This window comes from Dama dama, chromosome 12 (genome assembly GCF_033118175.1).
Source record: "Dama dama isolate Ldn47 chromosome 12, ASM3311817v1, whole genome shotgun sequence".
NCBI lineage: Eukaryota > Metazoa > Chordata > Mammalia > Artiodactyla > Cervidae > Dama > Dama dama.
Window position 1 is genome coordinate 80,066,479 of NC_083692.1, and position 27,456 is coordinate 80,093,934.

The 27,456-nt window shown below is 43.4% G+C and overlaps 2 protein-coding genes and 1 non-coding gene across 5 annotated transcripts in view; 2 read left to right on the top strand and 1 right to left on the bottom strand.

Moving 5' to 3' along the window:
- SLC7A8 (solute carrier family 7 member 8) overlaps window positions 1–22,419 on the bottom strand; it is a 52,707-nt gene extending 30,288 nt beyond the window's left edge. Inside the window, exons 1-4 of one of the 3 annotated variants that reach the window (XM_061157802.1) lie at window positions 22,117–22,419; window positions 21,520–21,703; window positions 7,263–7,467; window positions 6,148–6,299 (exon numbers count right to left, since the gene is read on the bottom strand). In XM_061157802.1, the coding sequence (XP_061013785.1) occupies window positions 6,148–6,299; window positions 7,263–7,467; window positions 21,520–21,661 (499 nt within the window). In that variant the 5' untranslated portion in view covers window positions 21,662–21,703; window positions 22,117–22,419. Of the gene's footprint in view, window positions 1–6,147; window positions 6,300–7,262; window positions 7,468–21,519; window positions 21,704–21,958; window positions 22,089–22,116 lie in introns of those variants that run through there. The other 2 variants (XM_061157804.1, XM_061157803.1) reach the window with 2 other exon arrangements.
- The window catches only part of RNF212B (ring finger protein 212B), a 93,214-nt gene that overhangs the window by 15,603 nt on the left and 50,155 nt on the right, over window positions 1–27,456 (top strand). The window lies entirely within an intron of this gene.
- Window positions 39–141, top strand: LOC133067513 (U6 spliceosomal RNA). The gene has a single exon (XR_009695304.1). It is a non-coding gene; the product is annotated as a U6 spliceosomal RNA (small nuclear RNA).

Genomic DNA, 27,456 nt, shown 5'->3' on the forward strand with positions numbered 1-27,456 from the left:
TTATGTTTTCTGGTATGCCTACTTAAAACCAGTCTCTAGTGCTTGCTTTGGCAGCACATATACTAAAGCTGGAATAATACAGAGAAAATTAGCATGGCCCTTGCGCTAGGATGACAAAAAAAAAAGTTTCTCCAAATCTTTTAGTAATTTAAAACTTTGGAATTTTGCTAAGTTAAATGATGGGGCTTCAATGAATGTCTTTATCACTTCCAAGTAAGATAAAATACTGAAACATTAACTGCTAAACAAGTCTAAATCTTCTGTCTTATTACAGAAAAACTAAAGAAGTTTGTGTTTATTAAAAACATGACTTGTACCACATTGAAAAAAGCATTATATTATGAGGTAATATATATTTTTAGAAATTATGGTATGCATTCATGAGTTTGCCAGTCCAAAAAAAAATAAACTGTTATAACAGTTTACAATTGCTTAACAAAGATGAAAGAGTTATCTTTTTTTTTTCTCCCTATCTGATGTCTCCAATATGTGCAAAGTTAATGAGTAGTCTCATTTTCATGGCAGTATACCTAACTGTATAAGTTCAATAAGAATCTGTTCTCCCTATAACATGATACAATTAGAAACATTGGTTACATTACTTTGACGGATTGTCACATTTGAGAGAGACACGCATAGAATTAGATATGACCAGACAGCTTTAAAGAACTAAGATTGACTTCATGGAGCCTAGCTCTTTGAAAGACAAGCTGGTACCTTGACTTCAGGGTTCCCATCAGCTTTACCTGGTGAGTAAGGAAGATTCCTTCCTGGCAGGTGCAAGAACCTTGGAATAATTTTAGGAACCTCAAGGAGAGAAAAATTCACCCAAATTCATAGGTATTGCAGGTGAATCTAATGTCATGTTCAGTGTGGCTTCCTGGTCCTGAGAGGCAATTAAAAATTCAATCTGGTGATTCCTTATGAACAAGTTCCAGCAAAACATGTTTTAAAAAGCCTGGACTTATGTAAATAATCAGGCAAAGTTTAATAAGACTAAATTTATTTTATAAACAAATTAGTCTTAATTTGGTTGGCTATCTTTGGTAAAGATGAAGGTGATTTTAGAGAAAAAAACTATGTTCAATAGAAACTATAATACATACTTAGGACATTAGAATCTAATTCTGTTAATCACTTTTGAGGTTTTGTTTTTCTACCTGTAAACTGGACTAGATCCTGAATTCTTCTAGTTTCCTCAAATATTTGGCTACAACTCCCCAAGTAAGTTTTTCAATTTTTCTCTCATTTCTGACTTGAAATCACTGAGAACTAAAGCTGTTGTTTTCTTGAAGATTATGAACTGGAACTGAACAACCTGATATACACTTAAGAGAGCTCACATTTAGATAGTCTTTGTACCTGTTGCTTTGAAAGTCATTCAGGAAGTTTACCTGAATTCCAGATGACATCACCGGAGACATTTCAACCTGCAAAAGATGCTTAGAGCCTAACATCTAGGAGTCTCAGCTGCTGACTCTCAGGACTCAGACACTGGGTTTATAATCTGCTCCAACCATCAATCTCTTTTTTTTTCTTTGTCTCCATAGAAATGCCTCTTATTAAATACCTGGTTGCTTATACTCTATAGGCCTAACTTTCAGTGCCCACCTATATCGCCGCCTCCTGAAATTAGTAACTGAACCTACCTATTGTTAGGATTAAGAGATTGGTTCAATGAGATATCAAGCAGTCTATTAACTTTGGACTGTGAAAATTCTAGAGAAAGTTTCAAAGGCAAGACTGCAGGGGACCAAGATGTGCCGCCCTAAAATGTCTCTGGCATGCAGACTAGTTCAAGCTGCAAAATGATCAAGGCCCACAAGATCCAGGAAGAAATTCTGCCCTTCCCCCCAACTGCTTAAAAATAATTTAGATAGAGGACTGTTCCTGGAACAATGCTATCACCAGAGATCCTGTAAAATACAGGCTGGGCGAGGGGGAGATTAGAGATTATAGTCCACTTTCTGTCCTGTTGTCTCCACAACCCCCAGCAAACATTTACTTTTCATTTTCATGTCAATTACTTTCCTCCCTTTGAAGTCCTAAACTTCCATACCAACATTCTCTTTTGTCTTTAGCTGCGGATGGTATTTAAGGTGAGGGTTTTGGTCATTTGGGCGTATACTCAATTTTTCTGGGTCTAAGTATACATGTTAGTAAACTTTTGTTTGATTTTTTTCTTTTTAATCTGTCTCATGTCAATTTGGGCTTCCCAGGTGACACTAATGGTAAAGAACCCGCCTGCTAATGCAGGAGATGTAAGAGACGTGGGTTTGATCCCTGGGTCAGGAAGATTCCCCTGGAGGAGGGCATGGCAATCCACTCCAGTATTCTTGCTTGGAGAATCCCATGGACAGAGGAGACTGGAGGGCTACAGTTCTTGGAGTTGCAGAGTTGGACACAACTGAAGTGAATTAGTATGCAGCACGCGTGTCAATTTAATTCTTAGACTAGCCAGAAGAACCTGGAAGGGTAGAGGAAAATTTCTTCCTTCCCAACACTCCCAAGGTTGATATGACACTCATAACTTTTGGGGACCAGAGAAGGGCAAGAAGGCAACCCTGGCCAGTTAACAGAGGTGATGTATATAGTGCTTGGGGATAAGACGTTTAGGGCTGGAGAATATGAAACCTCAAAGGAAAATGAACTGAGAATAAGGGATTTAGAAGTTAGGAAGGACTGCTGAATCTTCTCATGTCAAGGGATTAATTTGCAAGAGATTTTCAAAACAACACACACAAGTATCTATCAAAGCATCTGGAAACTTTCTGAGGAGGAATCGCAAAGCAACTGAGGGGTAAAAGTAATACCTACAGAGAAAAGGCCTTAACCTTTCAAATCACTCAAGAAAGAAGGACGAGAAATCTGAAGCCCTGGAAAACTAGTTTCTTAGGAATCACAGTAGACAGACAGAAAACAAGAAGTTTTTGTTTGTTTGTTTTTGCTTGTGAAATGCATGCAAGGTACACTTTTCTCCTCAGGGGGAAAAAGAAGGAGCTTCTTTTGTACAAGGCATTCAGGAAGAGGGGGACTTGAATGAGAAGAAAAGATTCCAATTCAGACGCTGCATGTAACCCCAGCCCCAAAAGAGAGGAAGGAGGTCAGGAGATGCCTGAGTGAAAGGTGGCCCAGTCCCCAAGAGAGAGGGGACAAACAAATCCTGAAGGAAAAACCACAGTTAGGGAGGAGGATGTACAAATAAGGTACCTTAGAACACTTCACATTCCTCCTGTGTCACTGGGACCACTTTGTTTATAACGAGGGACTCAGGTAGTAGTCACTGAATGTGGCTAAATGAAGAAAAACATAAGTTGCAGAAGTAACCTGTCAAAATGTATGTCTGTACACTCACATGTGAGTGTGGAGAGATGCATTTTACTTAGAATTATAAGGATACCCGTCCACTGTTACCAGGGCTTTTGGGCAGAGGAAGAGGGGTAAAGACAAGAGGAGGCTTTCCTGGTCAACTCTCTTTGCATACTGACTCTTTTACTTCGAGAATATGGTCATTTACTTATAAAATAAGAAACGAAGAAAAGAGGGAAGGAATGAAGACAAGAGAGAAAAATAATCAAGCAAATCACAAAAGGAAGGTACCAAAACCAAGTTTTAATCCCTCCCATTCCCATTGTTAACTCCCTCCTCCCACTGATATGCTTGCTCTGGAGAAGGGAGAAAGGATTTTCATTTAATTAAAATATAAAAGACTTTCTTTTTTTACTGCCTGGTGGCTAGGGATATTCTGCTGACTTAGCAGTGAATAATCAGCTTTGACCTAAATAATAGAGTAACTCAAAGTGGCAGTTGCAGTTGCATAAGCTTGAGCCAAATCTGCAGTTTCTTCTCTCTCCCTCTCCTCCCCCCATCACTCCCTCCAGGCTCTGAGCAGGCAAGGCAGTTACAGCAGATTCTTTCCACCTCTTCACCCACATCTGTTCATTCCTTCCATCATTTCTCACCCCATCTTTTCCAAGACTCTAGAGTGTCTTTGTGCAAGGAGTGACCCACCTAGCCTTAGTGAGTTTGGGGAATGCAAAGAAAGCAGTGGGGTCTGGCTGCCTGAGGAACTCTATTCTGCAGCCCAGGTTCTCTCCCGGGGAAGAGACTGAAGAGTCTCAGGGTTCTTGACTTCTAGATGAAGGGTAAGGGTGGCCTCTAGTCTGAGACACTTAAGCAGTATCAGCAGGAAAAAGGAAGCCATGTCTGTGTGTACAAGACGCTGACACAGCAGTGGCCAGCACTCTGTGGTCCCCCTTCCCACCCCCACTAACCTGTCTGATGGCAGAAACAGCTACTCTTCCGGCATTCCCACACCCCCTTCCCCCTCCTCTTACCTCCCACAGCTCCAGATCCAGCCAGCAAGCAAGGACCAAATGACTATGCTTGTGACTATCCTCAGTGACTAAACAGGACCACGAGGTGCCCCACACCGTGGTAAGAACACGCTTGTCTCGGGCAAGCCTTGCCACAGCAACCTATAGCACACGCACGACTGCACCCCCATCTCACGGGAGGCAGCTGGTGACCTGGCCAGGCACTGGCTGCACTTAGAGAGTGGTGTGGAGATGCGGGCTCAGGCAGCATGGTTTGGGATCCCACATCCCTCTGCCCCCAAATTCACGAGCACAAGGAATATGCTCCAAACAAGTATGTTGACCTCACAATACCACTTGCCTAGATGTGGAATCTATTCCAGGGCTGAACACCACTGCCAAAGAGGGCACACCTGCCAAGAAGACCACCATTCAGGCCCCACCCCAGCTCCAGGGAGGGTGAGTGACCCCTCCTTCCCCTCCCCACCAGCAGGATAGAAGAAAGTATCAAGACCTGGGAAAGAGTGTGACCAGGATGGTCAATGCCCTTAGCTAAGTGACATGTGTTGGAAGGTATGGGAAGACAGGGACCAAGTTGATTCTAGAAGAGGAACCTCTGAAATAGTCCAAATATTTACTTTAGAAATTAGGGTTTTTTTGGTTAAAAGATATATCCCAATCCACTGAGATCCCTGATGACCAGAGATTAAGTATTGAGACTTCTAGAAATGCAGATTGCCAAGCTTCTATAAAACCTCTCTAAGAAACTTCCCTGGTGGTTCAGTGGTTAAGACTCTGCGCTTCCAATGGAGGGGTCATAAGTTCAATCCCTGGTCGGGAAAGTTCTGCATACTGCGTAGCACAGCCAGAAAAACAAAATAGCCTCTCTAACCTACTGCAGCTCATAGCGACCTTTTCCCCTTCTCAGATTTTTTGCTGCAATTGAATTCCAATCATGGAATCTGCCTATATGACTTTTCTACCTACTTAGAAAATTCATGAAAGGTGGAGACCATGGGTGCAGCATTTGTTTTCTCCCAACTCACACCTTTACACTCTCCTTACAGAGAGGTTTAAGATGTGAGCTGGCAGGTGGAGGCAGAGGTGGAGAGGCCAGAAAAGTCTTCCCACGAGTGGCAGGGAGCCTCCAGCGTGGTGCGTGTGCTGTAAAGAGAAGGAACAATGTTGGCTAATTCACTTTCCTGGCTCCACTTCCTTTTCTGCTCAAAGAAAATGTAACACTGGCCCAGCTTACCTTATGGATTTGTTGTGAGGCTTGGATCAGATAATACATATGTAAGTGCTTCATATACAAGCAAACCCTGCCAGTGAAAATTACACTTCTTCTGAACAGCTACTTAAGTTTCTTCTTTTTTTTTAAACCAGATAATCATATATGGAGGGCTTCCCAGGTGGTGCCAGTGGTAAAGAACCCCCCTGCCAATGCAGGAGACATAAGAAACATGGGTTTGACCCCTGGGTTGGGAAGATCCCCTGGAGGAGGGCATGGCCACCCGCTCCAGTATTCTTGCCTGGAGAATCACATGGACAGAGGAGCCTGGTGGGACTCATAAAAAGTCAGGCACGACTGAAGTGGCTTAGCATAGCACAATTATATGTGGAATCCATTTGTCCACAGCAGGCGTGTTGGAAATTGAAAAGTAACAAGGCATAAAAATAAAAGGAGCAGAGGAAAATAAATAAATATATAAATAAAAGGAGGAGAGGGAAAAAAATAAATAACTAAAAGGAGAGGAAAGAAAGAGGGAGAGAAGAGAGAACCAGATCACGAGGAAGACACTGTCCTGAGCAAGGCCCAGATGGTACTTACATAAGCAGAGGGCAGCGAGGAGGCGAAGGCCAGACTCTGGGGGGAAGCAGGTGGGGAAGAGCGGTTGCAGCACGTAGTTGGAAAAGGTGAGGGCGATGACAGCCTGGTTGGTGGGGTAGATCACCAGCACCGCGATCCACAGCCTCAGGAACCTGCGGGGGAACCAGATGGAACTTGAGCCAAGACAGGAATTAAGACCCCCGCCCCCACCGCCAGGCATGGCAGGGATTCAGCAGCCAGCAGTGTTAAGAGAGGCAGGTGGGCTAAAGGGATGCGTTTCCTTGTTGTTTTCTGGGATGCTGAGGAGACCAGCCCCCGCCTGAACGAGACACCTAGCTCTCTGTGCTGACAGTAAACTGGTTTAACAGTGAAGCACTATTTCAACTAGTTCCGACCCACGTCTTAGCGTTCCTTCTCTCCTTCTGCTCCTTTCATCGTTTCATCATCTCTTCTCTACCACCCTGGCCCCCAGAAGCCACTGGTGGAAAAGAAAATCTGCAACCCCAGAATCTTCACAGTCAGGGCATGCTAAGAGTGTGGCCAGTTACATGAGTATCAAGAGGGTGTACTGAGTGAAGTTTGAAGGGGAAGTGTCCCCATACCCTTGGGCTCCTTGGTTAGAACTGAGCTCTTCAGTATCTGGGCTGTGGGGGCTGAGAAAATCAGAGACACAACTCACTTATTTTTCAGGATAAAAGGGCTTTGTTTTCATGATGTGCTTTCCCTGGGCATCTCCAATCAGAGTTGTCATTTAGTTCTACTTGTTCTCACTCATAGAATCTTGCTCTCTAAGGTCAACAGAGATTAAGGGAATTCCCTGGTGGTTCAGTGGTTAGGACTCCACACTTTCACTGCCAAGGGCCCAGGTTCGATCCCTGGTCTGGGAGCTGAGATCCCGCAAGCCACAAGGTGCAGCAGAGCAGAACAAACAAAAACCTAAACAGAGATTAAAACTACAGCCTGGTTCCTCTGCCACTCTGAGGGGGATCAAGGGGACACAGGCTGAACTGGCAACCGTGACGTGGAGGAACCCCAAGCCTTGCACCCTCCTCAGCACACTGGACAGCCCTGGCCTTGGCTTCCCGGACCACTTAGTCCCCCCAGTATTCTCTTACCCAGCCAGGCCTCCAAAGATGTCCTTGACATAGGAGTAGTCACCTCCAGATTTGGGGATGGTGACCCCGAGCTCAGCATAGCACAAGGCTCCCACAGCTGTGATGAGGCCTGTCACAATCCAGATGATGAGAGCCACGCCCACAGAGCCGGCATTCTCTAGCACACCTTTGGGTGAGACGAAGATTCCAGAGCCGATGATGTTCCCTGTGAAAAGCACCGAGAGAGTAGAGCGGAGAAAAGGGAGTCAGCACAGTTGGCAGGCGGCAGCACGGTGGAGGTGCTCTCGCCTTTGATCTGAGACAAAATGCCTTTGGGGTGCACAAATCCCCTCCAGGTATGCAGGTATGTCTAGCAATAATTCTCCTTAGCAGGGGAAAGAGCAGCAGACAATGGACATGGAGATCAGGAACTTGTCAGGTATTTTACGTGTGTCATGTAAGCGTCAGGACAAGCCGATGGAGTCAGACATCATTTCTCCCATTTTACAGAGGAAAGTGCATTGCCTAAGTCTACACAGTAGTAAATGGTGGTGCAAATGGAACTTCCAGGGCGCTCCAACTGGGCCAAACGTAGTCTAACCAGGGTGGTGACAAATGCCTTACTTAAGGCTGGCTGGAAAAGGAAGAGCTATAAAATGTGCAGTAAGAAAGCTTTAAAAATGAGCTGAAGGGCAATACCTTTGGACAGACTGTGGTCATACCCTGTGTCTGGGGGTTTCCAAGACCCACAAGTATGGACAGCACTCCTGGAGGCTGGCCTCTACCCCAGACACAATAGCCCCACCCTTGGTGAAGAGCATGAAATAACCGTAAAAAAAAAAAACAGCTCTTGTAGTTTAGAAGTGGTTTGTCTGGACGCAATACGTGCAAAGCCTTAGCTCTACATTCTTCTAAAGGTCATTCCCCTCCATTGTTTCATGTGCCTCTCACAACAACTTCAGTGAATTCAGGAGGAGAAAGGGCAGGTGTTCCTATTTCACAAACCAAGAGACTAAGACACAGAGGGGTTAAGTGGCTTTCTCCAAATTCCACAGCTACTGATGGGTAAAATTGGATCTAGAAGTCAGTCTCCTGATGCTTAATCCAAGGGTTCTTTCCACTAATCCACATCAGCTCTGTGTATAAGGGGCTGGCCTGCTCTCGACAGGTGAGGCTGGCCCCAGGGACTGAATGTTGGCCGCTGGGACGTGTTGGGGCAGGGGAGGAACAGGAGTGTGGGGACAGCTCCTGGGACGTTTCTTCCCAAGCTCTCCTATCTTATGATTCCAGGGGTCAGGGTCCAAGGGTCAGGTGCTTTGAAAGCTCCCTCTTCCTCTTCATGCCCCACCCCGCTGCACCAATGAGGGCCTGGGGGGAAGAAGTAGACACTAAATGGATCCAAGTCAAAATGCAGAGCTGGAGTACTAGAGGCCAGTTGGATTTGACTGTTCTGAATTCCTACCATCTCTCTTTAGTGGTCTGGAACCAGTTCTGGGCTAATTGAGATGCAGATTATGGGATTTTATGCTCAAATTTAGAAAACGGACTTTTAGATATCAATCACAGCTCAGCCTCATTCCAGTCCTGAAAACGTTCACTTCTAAACCAAAATTCAATTTTTAATTCCAGACTGTGCATCCAGGTTATTTTAGTCATAGGGAAAGAGAATATTCCCATCCTGAAAGCAGTAATATTTCATTCTTTGGGGATGTAGAATATGCTGCCCCTTTTCAAGCTAAAGAACTGCTCCTTGAGATGAGTAACAAGGGAGGGGAGGGGCCAGGAGGAGACTACCAGCAGCTGGGAGACTGAAATACTCAACTGGAGAGTCTAGGGCCACAGCTAGATTGAAACACAAAGGCGGCACATTATGACTCAAACAGGCCTTTTTTCTCCTGGGTTAAGCCATCCAAACAGAATAGGGCTACATAGAGAAGTGAAGATAAAAGAAGAAACAATCCCTCATGTTTAAATTTGTGATCTAAACATCAGGCAAAGAGAGAGAGAACAATGAAATCCTGGGTGCCCCCAGTTCTTAAAAGGCTTTTCCTTTTTTTGGTATTTTTTTTTTTAAGTCTGAGACTTGGAATGAGAAGCTACCTCTCAACCCCCTTCTCAACTCATCCCCCATGTGTGCTATGCATGAATGCTGGGTCAGCAGAGACTAAAGGGCCTCCTGGTAGCATCCTGGGACAGTCAGCGTCAAACGACCCTTCACCTGCCACAGTGAATGTGAGATGGGGCTGCTGATAGTGCTGGAAAGTAACAGTAAACTCCTTGCCTGGCAGGAATTTATCAGAAGAGTCATCTGTAGGGCGTTTTAAAGCCAGCCAAGAAGAGAGCAATAGAAGGTTATAAAACTAGCTCAAGGGATTGGAAAAATAATCAGTATGGGAGAAAAACAGGCTTTGACTTTGGTTTTTAAGATGCCGAAAGGGGTTGTGGGGCGATAGCCAGGAATTTCTCAGGACCAGGAAAAGGCTGTGGATGTTACTGAAAAGATCTCATTTTCTCAGTAATGAAGAATGTCCAAATTCTACTTCAGGGTTCTTAGAAAACACCCCAGTGGAGATGAGTGAGCACTTTGGTTCTCCTGCTTTTGCTCTGACATTTCCAGAGCACGTGCCCCACCCCATCATCCCAGGTGGAGGGTGGGCGGTCCAAGACCAACAGCCCTTTCTGGGGGTCTGACTACTTCCCGTCTCCACTGGTTCTTGGATAATGTGTCCTTCCATGGAGCTCCTATAGCAGATGGTGAGGCTTGGCACTGGGACAAGAGTTCTCCCCATCAACCATCTTGATTTTGACCAAATTAAAATGACAAAGATAAAAGTAGGGGAAAAAAAATAGAGACTTTCTTGGCTGTCCAGTGGTTAAGACTCCGTGCTTCCACGGCAGGGGGTATGGGTTTGATCCCTGGTTGCTGCTGCTAAGTCACGTCAGTTGTGTCCGACTCTGTGCAACCCCATAGACGGCAGCCCACCAGGCTCCCGCTCCTGGGATTCTCCAGGCAAGAACACTGGAGTGGGTTGCCATTTCCTTCTCTAATGCATGAAAGTAAAAAGTGAAAGTGAAGCCGCTCAGTCGAGTCCAACTCTTCGAGACGCCATGGACTGCAGCCTACCAGGCTCCTCCGTCCATGGGATTTCCCAAGCGAGAGAACTGGAGTGGGCCACCAGTGCCTTCTCTGTGATCCCTGGTAGGGGGACTAAAATCCCAAATGTCTCACAGCATGGCCAAAAAATTTTGGGGGCTTCCCTGGTGGCTCAGTGGTGAAAGAATACACCTGCCAATGAAGGAGACTAGGTTCAATCTCTGATCCAGGAAGATCCCACATGCCTCTAAGCCCGTGCACCACAATTATCAAGCCTGTGCTCCAGAGCCTGGGAGCCACAGCTACTGAGTCCGCATGCTGGAACTGAGTCCATGTGCTGAAACTACTGAAGCCCACATGCCCTAGAGCCCATGCCTCACTAGAGAAAAGCCCATGCAGCAACGAAGACCCAGCACAGTGAAAAATAAAATTTTTAAAAATAAATAGTGAAAAAAAATTGAATTATGTTAACCAAAACTGAGAAGTGGGGGATGGGAAGGAGAGGAATGTCTCGCCCCGATTCTAGGAAGCCACTACCTAGAAAATCAGAATCAGATGTCTCTTCCTTAGCAGCCTTTGGAACGACTACAGGAAGACGAATGTCACTCAGAGCACAGCTATGTACTGGAGCCGAAAGAATACTCACACTACATTTACTTAAAAGTCATGCCTTTTATATACAATCTTTAGTGTAATTATTTGATTAATATATATCTCCCTCACAAGACTGTAAGCTCCATGAGAGTAGACACTGTATTGTTTACCTGTGGAATGTCACAAAGTATTAATAAGCACTCTATAAGTATTTATCGAATAAGTAATGTTTGATGTCAATCTACAGCTTACCTCCATGGAGCAGTTTAATACACCTGTTTATCTGGAACCTCCAAAACCTGTGAAATATGTCAAGTGTGTATTGTAGGCAAATCAGTAAAGCAACCCACTTATTCCGCTGCTGAGAGTAGACTGGCTGGTATTACCATCTCTACTTTATAGGGAAAGAAACTAGGGCAACCATTATTCTCATTTTTCCAAATGGAGAAAATGAAGGAGGTATTATTTTCCCTATTTTACAGATGAAGAACCTGAGATGCAGAGAGGTGGTTATTTACTTAAATCACAGGTTAAATTAGCAGTCACCATCATAGCCTCAAGCTTTTCCCTGAAAATTATCAGTTTTACATGCTCCACCCTATAGACAATGAGAAAGGTTCACAGAAGTTGCTTATTAAAGAACTGGAACACAGATCTGATTCTTTCCTTCTATTGCAATACCACCTTCAGCGATGAGTTACGAAAGATTCATGCCCATTACCTTACTTGATTCTCACAACTACTTTCTTGGGTGCACAGGTCAGGCACTCTCATCCCTATTTACTATTGTGAAGACTAAGGTTCAGAGAGGCGAAGAGCCATGATCAAAGTCACATATTGCATTAGGTAGCAAGGCCTGGATGAGAGGCCATGTCCTTGGACTCCTGGCCCAGAGCTTCTTCCTACTGAGCTGCCTCTCCTTGAGAAATTACCCCACACATACCTTAACTGCAGGGTTTTTACACTGTCCAAGTGAGGCTTTTCTGGAATGGCTGTGAAAAAGGAGAACTGGGGAAAGGCTTTTATACCTTTGACTATGAACCTTTCTTGATGAGAGGTTGGAAGAAGTTGATTACAGTAGGAATTTTTTTCTCCATTGTTTTACTCTTAGACTCATCATCTACAAAGCCACTTGAGAACAAGATGCCCAACCGTCTGGTAGAGCCAGGGTCGGTTGGGTTTTCAATCCTCTCTTTCATCGACCCCAATTAGGGAAATAACCATCTTATCACACAGATCTTCTCTAGTAAAAAATGGGCCCTAGGATGCCTGGACAATGAGGTCCAGATTGGCTTGTTCTGTCAAAGAAAAGCCAAGTGAACCACTCCATTAAGAAGGGGCCAAGTTGTATCAGTGGGCAAGTCATCACTAGAAAAACTGCTGGAATTGAGAAAATCCACATTGGCCGTGAAAAATCGCTGACTTCCACCTGTGGACCAATACCCATGTGATTCTTATTAAGGCCTTACTCACTTCCAGGCCTGTCCACGCTAGAATGCTGCAGCCATCACAGAATGTCCTAGGGCATGGAATTACAGATTCTACTGCCCAACAGACCCTCAGATCCAAAAGGCTTTGGCCTTCTCTACTGACTCATGCTAGTCTTGGAATCTAGCCAGGGCTTCTCCTGGACCTTGGAGGTTCTGTCCATTTCCATGATGTCCAGACAAAACCAGGGCAAATCTTTGTGCTTCTCCCACAAAATGGTTGGAAGGGTCTCAGGATTTTCAGGACTGCAAGAACAGCATGGAAATGGGGTCAGCACGTTGAGGCCAGGCTTTGATCCTCACAGCAGGCCTAAAAGCTCACCATGCCTCTCATCCTATCTCCACTTTCCATCAGGACTGTACAAACAGCCACCTCAGGGTGATGGCAGGTCAGGACTCCAAAACACACCCTGTGTGGTTGCCGTCTCTTGTGGAACAGAGATGGGGAAGGAGCTTTAGGACTCTGCTGGTTTAGATTCCTTGCTGAAGAATGAAATGGGTGCTAGACTTAAGAGTCAGAGGAGCCACTGAGTCCTTGCTTTGCCACTCACAAGCTGAGTGGCCTGAATTTTTCTTAGTGTCCCTACACCTGCTGAATAGGAATACTTGCTCCTGCCTTGCCTACCTCACGAGGTTATGGTGGGGATCAAAGGCGAACATACATGCATGGAAGCACTTTATAATCCGCTTAATGATCACAAATATAAGGAGTTGCTAGGATTTGCAATAGTAGGGGTAGAGACAGTCTCTATAAGACACCAATAATGGTTTCACCTTGGAAGTTTGGCTCTGAAATAGCATTGCAGCGCCAGGGCCGTGAAGCATTCTCTGAGCATGTTTACTTGTCTAGGTATGATTTTTAGATGCTTCAGGTGGGCGGCCAACAGGTAATTGCATCTCAAAAAGTATTTATTGAGCACCCACTCTGTACATTCTTGCTTTAAAACGTAATTGGGAAGAACTAGTTCACACATGGACTTTTAACATAATAGATGGAGCCAACCACCACCTACCAGACACTGAAAGACAGGCATCCTGGCCTGAGGGGCTAAGACTGCTGAGCCCTCAAAAATGTCCATTAAGGATTCACAGCAGGTGTCCAGCGTCTCCCTGTCTGATTGGGAAACCAGGCACCAATAGTAAGAGGCTTTGTCTACCTCAGTGGTGCTCATCCAGGGACAATTTTGCACCATCTTCCCACCTTCAGGGGACAACTGGCAGTGTCTGGAGACATTTTTGGTTGCCACAGCTGGTGAGGGGGTGCATGGGAAGGCCCCCAAAAACAACAAAATATCTGACCCAAAATATAATAGTGCTGAGGCTGAGGTAAGCCTCAATGTTAATTTCTAAAGTCTTTTTCAAATTTGAACTTAGATGAGATTTAGCATGCTTTGTGTTTTGCTTGTTTTTTGCTACATGTAAAAATTTATTGTTTACGGGAATAACTAGTTTTTAAGCTAAAACTTTTTTTTCAAATGCAACACTAAATTTACCACCTTAACCATTTGTAAGTGTACAGTTCAGTAAGTTCAGTTTGTTAAGCATTTTCAGGGTGGTCCAGTGGTTAAGACTCTGTTTCCACTGCAGAGGGCACAACTTTGATCCCTAGCTGGAGAGCTAAGATCCCACAGGCGGCCAAGAGAAAGCATATTCACATTGTTGGGAGGCAGATCTCTAATGGACGGTTTGGCTTAGATGGACTGCTATTATTCAACAAATACTTTCTACGCACTTACCCATGCCAGGCTGAATACATGAGGATATGAAAATGAGAAAGACTCAGTCCCCGTCCCCAGGGAATTGTGGTGACATGATGCACGTGGACACAGAACTGACAACACCAGGGAAAGCAGAAGTTGCATGAAAGCAATCGCAATACATGACAAGATATTAGGGATGCACAACGTCACTTGTGGGGGCTGCTCAGAAAAAGCTTCCTAGAAGAGGGGAAGCACAAGAAGCTGATGAGTAAGTAGACTCGAGTCAACAGAGAAAAGGAAAAACACTGTCTACTTGATAAACAGGTCAGACTTGGGCTGAATTGGCCAGTTCTTCCCATCACCCGATCAATCTAACCTGGTTTTGAACCAAAATGAATGAGTGTGGGGATGGGGTTGCGAGGGGGGGATAAGGGAAGTGGGGGTGGTGGAGGATGAGCTTAGGAAAGAAAGAAACTAATATTTATTGAATATAAACTGCTGGATACCAGCCAGTTTAGCATTTCACAAGAAATTTCTATTTTATTGCCAATAAACTTATTCCAGGTTACAAAGCTTGTAAATAGGAAAGCAGTTTACAAACCCAAGACTATCTCCAAAGCCCTTCCTTTTCTGATATCAACAATGGTTCCTCCCTGTTCACAACATAATACAAATCATGGGAAAATTCATCATATGCTTTCTATTCCCAGCATCAGGAACCACTTAGCAAATGTCTCCTTATCCCTAGACAACCTGACCTGCCTGTATCAGCTGCTGATTAAACATGCTATGCAGTACTGTACTCTAAAGAGGCTGCTAAAGCATTTACGAATCTCACAGATGTACAGGCACCTTGAAACTCTATACATAGTGAGAAAAGTACACTAACAATTCTGCAGCAACGAAACACCCCCTGGGTAATTGGCCTTCACAATATGCTGCTCAATGTGAGGTTGCCCAGAACATCTCAAGGCACATTATGAAACCCTCTCCCCAGAAGTGACGTCACTGGTAATGCTGAAGATATTAACCGCAGGGAGAAAACCAATGTGAAGAGCTGTGACCGTGACAATGGATGAGGGATGAGATGTGATTGATAAAGCTTTTCGGCTCAGACTTCATTCATTCTATAAATAAAACAGCTTAAAATAGACTTGAGAAAAAAAAATAGACTTGAGGCACAATTTGGCTTCTTAGAAATAAAATTCACCAGTGCTTAGCACAAGGCCTAGCATATAATGTTGAATGAGTATTTGTTAAATGTTAAAATATGGGATGATCAGAATCCTGTGGCCGGTAGCCCCCATACCTGTGCCAGGGAGGAGCCTGCACTTTGTCGTTTACAGATTTCCAGGGAGAAGAGCCCAGGGGGCCTGCTTTGCAGACATGTTCTGGGAGGGGAACAAGGCATGGTCTTTCTTGCTCTGCACTCTCTCAGTTGGAAGTTAAAAATTAGAAGGGATGAACTCCTTTTGGTTGTTTTGGGTAGTTCAGGATATATTCTTGGGGTTATTTGCTCATTCCTGCTTTTTTGATACCCTCTCACCATCTCCAAACAATAATAACCAAACAAGGACTTCCCTGGTGGTCCAGCGTTTAAGAATCTGCCTGCCAACTCAGGAGACACAGGTTCAATCCCTGGTCCAGAAAGATTCCACATGCAACTAAGCCCATACACCACATCTACTGAAACCCTCATGTTCTAGAGCCCATGCTCTGCAACAAGAGAAGCCACCACAATGGGAAGCTCTCGCTCACTGCAACTGGAGAAAGTCAGCATGCAGCAATGAAGACCTAGCGCAGTCAAAAACAAACTAACAAACAAAAAATAACAACAAACAACAAGAGCAACAACAGACATTCCTAAGGCTTTCTTGGTAGGCAGCTCTGCTGCTGGATTAACCCGCAGAGGAAAGCAGAAAACCCTGGTATCTGGGCAACCTGAAAGTCTCACCCAGTATGCCCATACCACCTCAATAAGCCAATTTAATTCAGAAAAAGTGGTATATGTGGTGCTGGCCTCTCTGAGGTCATCTGATCTGGGTACAGGGTGTTTTTGTTGTTGCTTTTCTAAATAGAATGGGTTGTTTGATTCTGTTTCTCTGGACATCTTTTTTACCTGCTGGGTTTCTATTTTCTTTCCCCAACCCTAAGTGTCTCCTGCTAGTCATTTATTCTGCGTAACTCTGCTCTTTGAGACAGCATATTGGAGCCCTGCCAGCAGCCCTGCCTCAACTAGATTACTCCTTGAGCCCCCTAGTTCCTGGAGGTAGGAAGCACCAGGATCCCTGGTTCCAGCCACCCTGTGGAGCATTTTGATTAAGCCCAGTGGCTTCAGAGTTCAATGACTTGGATGGGAATCCTGGCTCTGCCACTGCCAGTTATTTATTCATTCAATTCCACCCTTTCCATAATAGTACTTATTTCATGGGCTTAGATGAAAATACTCATAGAGCACTGATCTGGTATGTGGCAGTGCTCAGTAAATGGTAGCTACTCATTATTATTACACCACTGAGTATAACCTCTCTCTGTTTACCAAGATGTGTTTGTTTTGAAAAGTATCCTACTTGGCTTCTGTCTCAAAGTTTTCTTTGAGAACAATGAGAGTTTTAAACATGTTTTCATCTTGAATGAACCAAATCCTAACCCCTCTCATGTTGGAAAAAAAAAAAACCCAAAAACTGAAGTACAAATTTGAGAAGAATTTTCACACTCCAGCCCTCTGGTTAATATCCAATAGACATCTGGGGAATTAGAAAGCTAATACATTAAATCAAAGACTAAAATGTAAAATCTGCTCAAATGGTGTCAAAATACATGGGTCTGAAAATCTTTGGACCTGAAATATTTCCAAATCAGCCCAGTGCCATTTCAGTATGGTTACACCTACAGTATGCTTCTTTGTTGACAAACAGCCTTTTAAAAAAGTTTTCCCCCAACTTTTCCAGTATCAGATACCCATGTCCCTTCCCAACTCCAATGTCAGGGCTATGGTCCTGCATGGCACACTTCCCCACCACACAAGACACATCAGCCTCCCTCCCGCCTCTCTTGGTTACCAATTAGAAACAGGAAATGGCTAAGAGCTTTGACTCTGGAGTCAGAAGATCTCAGTAGTCAGTCCTCCAGGGTCTGTGACTCCATTTCCCCATGTTTAAAACAGAGTTATAATATCTATTTCCACAGAATGGTGGTCAGGATTAAATAAGGTAATATATAAAGAGTTTATGGAAAGCTATGGTTTTTCCAGTAGAGAACGCCGGTCCAGAAAGGAGGAGCGAGCATGTGGGAGAGTCAGTGGAAGCATGGTCTGTGCTGACCACATCCTGCAATAGTGGAGCCAGCACACCTCAGGCTCCAACCCCCCACCAGTGTCTTCCTGCGGCTATACTGGTACTTCAGCTCTCAACTGACTGCTCAGATCTTGTTTACATTGGGACACTTCCTTGCAAGGAACACAACACTGAGTGCTTCGTCTATAAAAACAAATAAGGACCTCTGCACAGGATCTGAAGGCAAACACCTCTTTTAGGACATGACAATTGAGAGTAGAGAATAATGCTTATGAGTTTCATTTAGGATTTAGACAAGCTGTAGGTCTGAATCTTTAATATTTTTCAGCTGTGTGACCCTCACCAAGTTTCTTGTCTCTCTGAGCCTCTATTTCCTTATGTGGAGGGAGGGCTAAGAAGTGCTTACCACATGGGATTATTGTGAGGGATAAATAAGACAATGTAGGACTTCCCTGGTGGTCCAGTGACTTCATACTCCCAATGCAGGGGCCCAGGTTCGATCCCTGTCCAGGGAACCAGATTCCATGTGCTGCAACTAAGACCTGGTACAGCCAAATAAATAAATACTTACAAAAAAAAAAAGAATGTATGTTTGGCAATTGGACAAGTGTCTGGCATATAATAAATTTTTAATAATAACAGTAGCTTTGATAGCATTAATTAATGAATTTTGTGGCTCTTTTGTACTTTCTTTAGATTTTGAGGGGGACTCCACATTCATGAAGAAATCTAAGTTCACCTATTGCCAACAGGTTTCTTTGGCCAAATATGTGGTGAGCAATAGCCTGGTTAAATTAGGGCAAAGATGATGTTTAAAAATTAAAACTGAAAAAAAAAAAAATTAAAACTGGACAACCTCATTTCCAAGTTGATGAAACTATTCCTAGCTTAAAAGATTTTCAAGTCAGGTTCCCAACAGCCATTCAAATAAACACTTTATTACTACTGTCTTCATATTTTTGTCAAAGAGTCAATTAAATTCAACAATCATTTGAGTAACTATTTCAAGTCAGGGACTCTGCTAAGCACTAAAGATTCAGACACATTTTTTTTGCTCAAGGAAATAACAGTTTAGTTGTTGCCCTTCTACCTACCAAATCTTCCAGAATTATCTTCTCTATTCTATCTTTCTTCATGTCCTTCAAGAGGCTTCTTAATCTAGTTCTCAGTGAGAACTTCTCTTTCTTTGTGCTTCTCACCATTCACCTAACTTTTTCCTCCTTAAGTAACTCAACCGTATCATAAATTTCCAATGTTCTTTGGCTAATGCATATAAAACTTATCTCTCCAATCAGATTATAGATAACTCTAGAGCCTGCATCTTCTATTGGTTCATTTTATATTTCTGTAACACCGACCACCTTGTTATTCCTATTTTATTTTAAAATTGTTATTTATTTCTTTATGGCTGGACTGGGTCTTTGTTGCTATGAATGGACATACCCTACCTGTGGCGAGTGGAAGCCACTCTTCCACGTGATGCACTGGCTTCTCATTGCCGTGGTTTCTCTTGTTGCAGAGCACAGGTTCTAGGTGCTCAGGCTTCAGTAGTTGTGGCACATGGGCTTAAATGCCCTGAGGTATATGGGATCTTCTCAGACCAGGGATCGAACCCATAACCCCTGCACTGGCAGATGGATTCTTTTTTTTTTTTGGCAGACGGATTCTTAACCACTGGACCACCAGCGAAGTCCTTATTCCTATTTTAAATTATGGATGCTGATTGTGAATGAAATTTTTATAATGTTTTCTGAAACATTGTTTAACTTATCTCTAAGTTAACTGGATATGAGATCAATTTGGGGCAGTTGCTATTTTTCCATACCTCGTGATCTAATTCACTCAGGAAATTTCCTTTCTCTTTATATCTTCGAATTCTTTCTTCCACAGTGTTGACACTGAACACTAGGATCACTGAATTTCATGTGCAGAATGCCATTTCTATTTTTGCATTTGGTCTTGAAAAAACCTGAATCACTGTCATCTACTCGGAAACCCCTCTAGAGGACAGGGCAGCTACTCAGCACTTTTGTAAATCAACAGCCACACGGGCAGGGGAAGTGGAAAGGATTTTGCCCCCACAACACCCTAGAGGGGAAATGTGTGTCTCAGCTTAAATGGAGATACAATCATGACTGTTAACTCTACAAGGATTCTTGAACTTTGGAATAATACCCTGATTTCTCTGAAATCATCTATTTGGGGCCTCTTTTCACCATAGAATACCAGAGTTGTTATTCTTCTTGCTACAATACCAGTAGGAGCACTGGGACTATTCTTACACCGAAGTGCTATCCATGAGGTTGTGGACAAATCATTAGTAGCATTGATCCAACAAAAAGCCATAGCTCTTACACCTGGACACTCCCATTTCTTCACAGTCTTAGAAAAATACTAAAGAAAGAGACAAAAACAAGCCCATTATATAGTAAAATATCCTCAACCCTTGAATACTTGCACATATATAGGGGTGGGTGAGCAAGGTTGAGGCAGGAAGGAGGTCTGATTGTGCTCATGTGCATGTGGGTATAAACATCTGTGTATGAATCAGAATCTTCCCAAAGGGAGGAAAGTACTTAATCCTCTCAGTCAAACTGGTGAAAGAGGTAACAGCTCTGGGATATTTATAGACCTTAAATTGGCATGTGCTGTACATATTGTGGACTTTGCTGATCTCATTTTTTAGAGCAGTTGCAATAAAGGCGAGATAGAGAAAAGACAATGAGAGATTAAAATCCTGACTATAATATTCTAAAATAACATTACCGTACTTGTAACTGTAGATGCCTGGAAACCTACCAGAGTCAGAGAATTAGACAGAGCAGCATTCCACTTTGAAAGCTGAGTGGCGATAACACTGAAGGCTGGGTGCAGAGGTGAAGAGGATTATCTGAATGCTGTACTGATATTATTTGATTTCAAGGGTGTTCTCCAATGTCAGCATTGCTTAGTTGCCAAAATGCTTCTGTGCTACCATGAGGACCATGGGATTATCCAGAGAAACTGGTCTGTGGGCATCAGGACAGTACAAGCCTTCAATAGGAAGTCTGCACAGAAACTGATCTGGCCTGACTGTCCTGTACCCCTTTCTCTGAGGAAAACGTAAGGCCCCCTCCCAAAGACAGCAGAAGAAACTCTCACCTTCTGGAGTAAGGGCAGTAATGAACCATTGCGCATCTACAGGGGCTCTCTGGAAAGAGGACTGTGTGTTGTCTAGAGACAGGGCCATATTTAGGACCCCTGCCTGGTAGAGCGCAGTTAGAGGGTTGGAGTGGCCTGCACCGGCACTCTCGGGGACACTCAGGCTCCCCAGTTTCAAAGCCTTCAGCCGGACTCCCCATTCTAGTTACTTCTGTTTCCCTTCAGAACCTCACAGGGTCTTCCATGAGGTAAGGGACATGGATATTACACACCTCCACTAAGCAATGAGAGAAGCTGCCAACTACACAATTACAGAAAGGTACAATCTGTCGTGTCTTTTCTTCCATAATTTATTTCCTCACCCATGAAATGGGAATAACAGCCCTGTCACATCTACTTCACAAGATAAAGTGCTGGATAAGATGGAAAAGCTAGAGAAAGGCAAGGCACCCTTATACTGCTGTTGTGGCTATTTTTATTACACACCCCCGAGACCCATAGTCTCATATAAAGTAAAACCAAATAGCTCCTAAATATGTCTCAAAAGCCAGTCCACAGCCTGGTAAGGAGATGGCTGCAGAAAAGCCTGTTAAAAATCTAGGTTCCCCAGTCCTACCTTAAGTCACTGGAATCAGCCTTCCAGTGTCAAGCCCAGAGACCTATATTTTCAGGAAGCTTGCAGGCAACACTGACCATCAGCCAGGAGCGTGTCCCCTAAGTGCTCCATTCCCCAAACACTGGACAGGACTGGTTTGGGGGAAGAGATGCATGATATACAACACGTCCTATACCTCTCAAACTTAATCCGTTTGTGTAGGCGATAGCACAGGTGAACGACAACCCTTTTCTAAGGGAGCAGGACGCAGAAACAGTGCTTTGCGGGGCTGGGGGCCTGAGGGATTAAGGTTCTACAAGAGGACCACCAGACAGGGAGGAACGGTCGGTGGGAAAAGGAATTGGACTCACCTACAATGATACCACAAGCACTGACCAATCCAATCTCTTTCTTCAGGGCCACTCCGCCCCCTCCAGAATCAGCCTCCTGCGAACTGCTCCCACCTGGGTGGTTCTTTTCAGTGTTGTTCCGGTGCCTGGCTCCTTTTTCCATGTTTCTCAATAGGATTTCAACCTCCGAAAGGTATCTCTCTTTCTAAATGCATATGGGTGTAAATATATTTAGAGAGAGAGCCTTTCAAATGGAAACGTCCTTTTCCGTGATAAGGACCACTCCTACCCTCTTTAAAAAAATAACAAAAATACCCAGGCAGATAAAAGAGAAAGATGAAAATATTCCTATTCCGTCTTGACACTTTCTTGTCACTCGTGCTTACAAACAAGGAAAGTGTTATTAAAATGGGGGCGGGGGGAGAGACACAGACATTTAAATGTAAAAATAGAACTGTACCAGCTACTCTGGCTGGAATGCTCCTGAAAGGGATGTAGCTCTTCAGAAACCAGGACCGTTTTGCACTGTGTAGCAGGCAGTGGCTTATTTCAGAGCTTCAAAGAGATAGTCTGGATTTCCCTCAGCTATCCCCCTAAGAAAACAGAGATTGTCTTTACCTCCCCTTAGCCTTTTATGAGGATAAAAGTCGTTTTCATTAACTGAAAGGAAAAAAGGCAATCCTCCGGTACTTTCTTCTCTTTCAGTGGACCCGAGCGGTTCGCTCCGGGTCCTGTTTCCACCTGGCGTGGGTTCCTTCCCCCTCCCGTCTCCTGCCTTCCGCTTTCTCCAGAGGTCCTCTTCTGTGTCGCCTCGTTTCTCGTCCTTGTTTTCCTTCTTCCGATCTCCGTCAGTCCTCAGGGCACAGACCGCCGCATCCCTCGTGGTTCCAGGAGAGTGCCTCTAGCACAAACGAACGTGCTTCCCTTTTAGCGAGCGGTTTTAAATGCTGGGCTAGCTCCGCCTCCCACTTCCAGCGTTGCTCTGCATCCTCCCTCTCCTCCCTCCCATTCAATGTAAATAGCAGCACACAGTCCCCAAAGATCACCGACAAGATGGATGAAAAGATTTCTCATTGTTATAGATCTTCTCCCTTGTCTCCATCTTTCTCTTTGTAAGTAGTGGAAGTAAAATCCTCCCAGGTCGACTGTTCGGGAGAGTCCAGGAGCTGGTATATGGCATTACAGGTCATTCAGCAGACGTGGGCTTTATAAATAAGGGACCGGTTGTGCAGACACTTCAAAACTATCACAAATACACTGGCGAATATATTAAAATATTTATGTCTGGAAGATTTGAAGGAGAGAAGGCAGCAGGGACGTTATCTTCAAGTATCTGAAAACAGGAGGAAATCGGGGTGGGAGAGGGGAATGGAAAGAATTAAGACTAATGGAAAAGAGGTTCATTTAGTATAACTGTGAGCAGCCTTGAAGAGTACAGTGGAAACAGAAGTACCAGGAAGAAGTGGTAGCCTTACTGATCACATCTCTTACTAATATTTAGTGTTAGATTAAACAGAAAAAAAAAAAAAAGACCTCAACCCTGGTCCCAGGAGAAAAATGACACAAAATCTGGTGGAATGGGGCCTTTTATAGCTTCTAATATTATATTTTTGCATAATGAAATTATCGGAAAGGCAGACCAGAGAGGAGGTGGGGAGTTATCAGCACCTCTCTGATCATGAAGCAGATTGTTGATGTTAAGAGATGGCTTACTTCCATATTGATATTGTATCTAGTCTTCTGTGAAGAATTCTACCCAGAAACTACTGCTTTAGGTGAGAGCAATGATGGCTATTTATAATTGCAAGGTACTCTGAAAAAACAGCAGAAAGCAATATAGCATACAAAAGTATATATCTAAAATGAAATTATTTTGAATATGTTACATACATTATGCAAAAGCACTTGAGTTTAAAGTGGGTCTAAAAAAGTTCCCAAGTTGACACTAAGTGTGGAAATTTGGCCTCACTTTCTGCAGAATGTTCCAAACGATTTTGGATTTTAAGAAAAGTAAATACTTAATTCCTTAAAATGGGGATGGTTGAGCTGTTGTAGGAAGGTCTTTTTCAAATGGGGTAAAGTCCAATCAACAATCTTTTCCATTTCTCCCCTTGACCACTCAGCAAGTATTAAGAGGTTTCAAAGGTTGAGTTCAACTGCTTCTCCTTCTGCAGTTCATGATACAATAAATTGAAAGCCTCAGCAAAAAAAAAAAAAAAAGTGGGGGGTGGTGATGCAAAAAGGATTTTTTTCTTAACAAAAGGAGCAGACGAACAGACAAGGCAGGGAATATATAGCCCAAAACTCCACAGGAGGGGATGAGTCATGAGAAATGAAAAAAATTTGAATTGCTTTTGGCCTTTCCTCATGACATCAGAGAGCATCAATAATCTCATTTTGAAACTTCTGCTCAAATTTCAACATCAAGGTATAAAACAGTCTTTCTGCTCTCAAATATGAATTCTTTCAGTAATGTTTCAATTCAAAAGATGTAGATTTAGTATGAGATAAAATAAGAATGTGATGAATTCAAGGTCTCTTGCCTAAACTGGTGCTTACTGACCACAATATGGTAAGCTTTAGCCATCTCAATTTATGAACTAAGAAACTAAGAGAGGAATGGGATCAAATGCAACCGTGGAATGCAATTAAGCACAACCAATTGGAAAGAACGGGTTGTTGAAGATTAATATTTCTATTTCTTTTGCACTTGAAGTTTATAAGTGGCTTATGATTGTCTATTAATGGTACAATGTAAAGGCTAGAAAAGGAATCTCCACCCCTTCTCCCTCCACAAGACCATTCATGCATATTATATGGCTCCCTCCAGGTTGGGATCTTTTTGTGAAATAAAGCCTAAGTGTGTCAAAATTCCACATGGCTAACATGGAACTCAGGAGAGAAAGAAAAATTTTCCTGTGGTAATTTGAGAAAAATCTGTAAGAATAATTAACTGAAGGTTCAATTTTGAGCACTGAATTCTTCTTTATTCATAACTAATGTACATTTACCTTTATAACTTTAAATCTACTATCTATATTTAAATAATACATTATCTACAAACTGTTTTCTGCACAATATCTTGATTTTTTTTTCTCATTAAATACTATGGGTAGACAAGACTATTATTTTTTCCTCTTTTAAAGATTGGGAAGCTGAGGCTCAGAGAAATGTCTTATCTGAGGACAAAGATAGGGCACCTTTGGACAGACAGGATATCAATGGTTTACACTGATATATTTCCCCAGGACACTGCAGCTACTTGCTGATGCCTCAGTTTCTTCCACCTGAGGGAGGTGAAGACCTTTGATCAGGTCCATGTCCATATCTTCTTGAGCTGATAGCATAACTGTGCTACAGCCCACCTTGATATCACACCTGATATTTGATGAAAGTGAAAGAGGAGAGTGAAAAAGTTGTCTTAAAGCTCAACATTCAGAAAACTAAGATCATGGCATCTGGTCCCATCACTTCATGGCAAATAGATGGGGAAACAGTGGAAACAGTGTCAGACTTTATTTTTTGGGCTCCAAAATCACTGCAGATGGTGATTGCAACCATGAAATTAAAAGACGCTTAATCCTTGGAAGGAAAGTTATGACCAACCTTGATAGCATATTAAAAAGCAAAGACATTACTGTGCCAAAAAATTTCCGTCTAGTCAAGGCTATGATTTTTGCAGTGGTCAGGTACGGATGTGAGAGTTGGACTGTGAAGAAAGCTGAGCATTGAAGAATTGATGCTTTTGAACTGTGGTGTTGGAGAAGATTCTTGAGAGTCCCTTGGACTGCAAGGAGATCCAACCAGTCCATCCTAAAGGAGATCAGTCCTGGGTGTTCATTGGAAGGACTGATGCTGAAGCTGAAACTCCAGTACTTTGGCCACCTGATGTGAAGAGTCGACTCACTGGAAAAGACCCTGATGCTGGGAGGGATTGGGGGCAGGAGGAGAAGGGGGCGACAGAGGATGAGATGGCTGCATGGCATCACCGACTCGATGGGCATGAATTTGAGTAAATTCCGGGAGTTGGTGATGGACAGGGAGGCCTGGCGTGCTGCGATTCATGGGGTCGCAAAGTGTCGGACACGACTGAGTGACTGAAATGGAGACCCACAGGTTTTAACCTGTCCCCCACCCCTCTACTTGTCCCCTTTTCCCATAGTCCCACAGTCCTTTTCAGATACCTTAATACAACTCTGGTTCCAGAATCACTGTTTACTATTGTTTTTCATGCTTAAGATGAGAAGAAATTAATCTTTTTACCCAGGGAAAGGGTGCATAAGAGGATAGTTTTCTTAGGCATCTGTAGTTAGGAAGAGAAATGCTGTGTGAGGCTGACATCTACTGCACAGAGAGGGATATAGCATGGGGGCACGCTATTGTGTAATAGTGGAACAAAAACACTATCCTGTTTCAGTATTCCCCTTTCAAAACAACAGATAAAAAGAAGATTAAAAAAAAACAACAGATAAGAAGTAACTGTTAATGCAGAGGAGCAGAGCATAAAGCACATTCACTCCATTTCTGACTTTTTTTTTTTTTTTTGGCCTTGTTGCATGGCTTTCATGATTTCAGTTCCCTAGCCAGGGATCAAACCTGGGCCCTGGCACTGAAAGCCACTGGACCGCCAGGGAATTCCCTTGACTTCTTTTTCTGGACAAGCATTTTATTCTTGTTTCTTGTAGCAAAGCTGTGAAGTCTGAGGTCACTAAAAGAGGATCCAAATCTCTTTCTGGAGGGAACTCACAGTCCATGCTCCCAATCCACTCTTCTCGCACCTTCCTGCCCAAAGTCAGAAGGGAGCCATGATTTCAATTAAAGCCAGCTTTCTTCCTAGAATCCCAGCAACCAGCCTATAGTGAAACAGTGGCTTCCTGAGCTAATGGTTCTAAGAGCCTTTGTTTCATTAAAAATGGAAAGCAGATGAAAATTAGTGAGTAAAGAAGGAAGGAAGGAAGAAAAGGCCAAAACGGGCAAGAAAAATGGAAGGTGGAATGAGGAGATGCCTTCAGTTAAGCCCTTTCAAGGGTATGCTCTGTTTTACATATTCCTAAACTGAAAGAAACTTGTATCTTCTGGGGTTTATGTAGTCCTGAGAATTTGGATGGAGCAGACCCTGTTTTGTTATGATGGTCCATTAATTCATGCTTTTCTGGAGATAATGATGAATCCTTACTCTGACACTAGAGATAAAAATTCCAGCATATTACTCTTCTGTCTGCTGCACTTGGCTGCTTTCCATGGAACTAGCCCAGCACCAGTGGGAAAAAAAGCAAAGATGCATTCCCTGAGGCAGACTGCATGTCCTTCAGTCCTTTACTGGCCACATCTATCATGGCACCTTGGTATTCTTCTTTTTAGAATATAGGTGACTTTAGTTTTGAGTACTTAAATATGAAACTTCCACCTCCTGACTGGTTTTCACTGAGGAATTGTATTTACCAAAGATGAGGGCTCTGGTCTTTTAAGATATGGAAGAGAAGTTCTCTGAGGTCAGAGGTTTGTTTTGTTCAACTGATATAGCCCTAGCTCCTTAAGTGGTGCCTGGCACTCAATAAATATGATTCAGTGAATGAATAGTGATGTGCATTAATGAATAATAAATTATATAATAACCAATGAACCGATGTGCTGACTACTTGTAGCAAGATACAGCCCTCAGTGCTGGGAGAGGTACTGGATTGTGGAAAGGAAAGAAGGGAACAACACCATCCAAGTTTGACTTAAAGATCATTTCTCAGAGTGAAAGGTTGTTGCTGAACGATGAGATGCAGGATTCTTGGCCTCCGGAGGAGATGAATTCAAGCCGGGGCCAGAGACGAGGCTGGATCGCTCAGAGCTCTTGTGTAATAAAGTTTTATTAAAGTATAAAGGAGATAGAGAAAGCTTCTGACATAGGCACCAGAAGGGGGCAAAAGAGTACCCCTTTGCTAGTGTTAGCAATGGAGTTATATACTC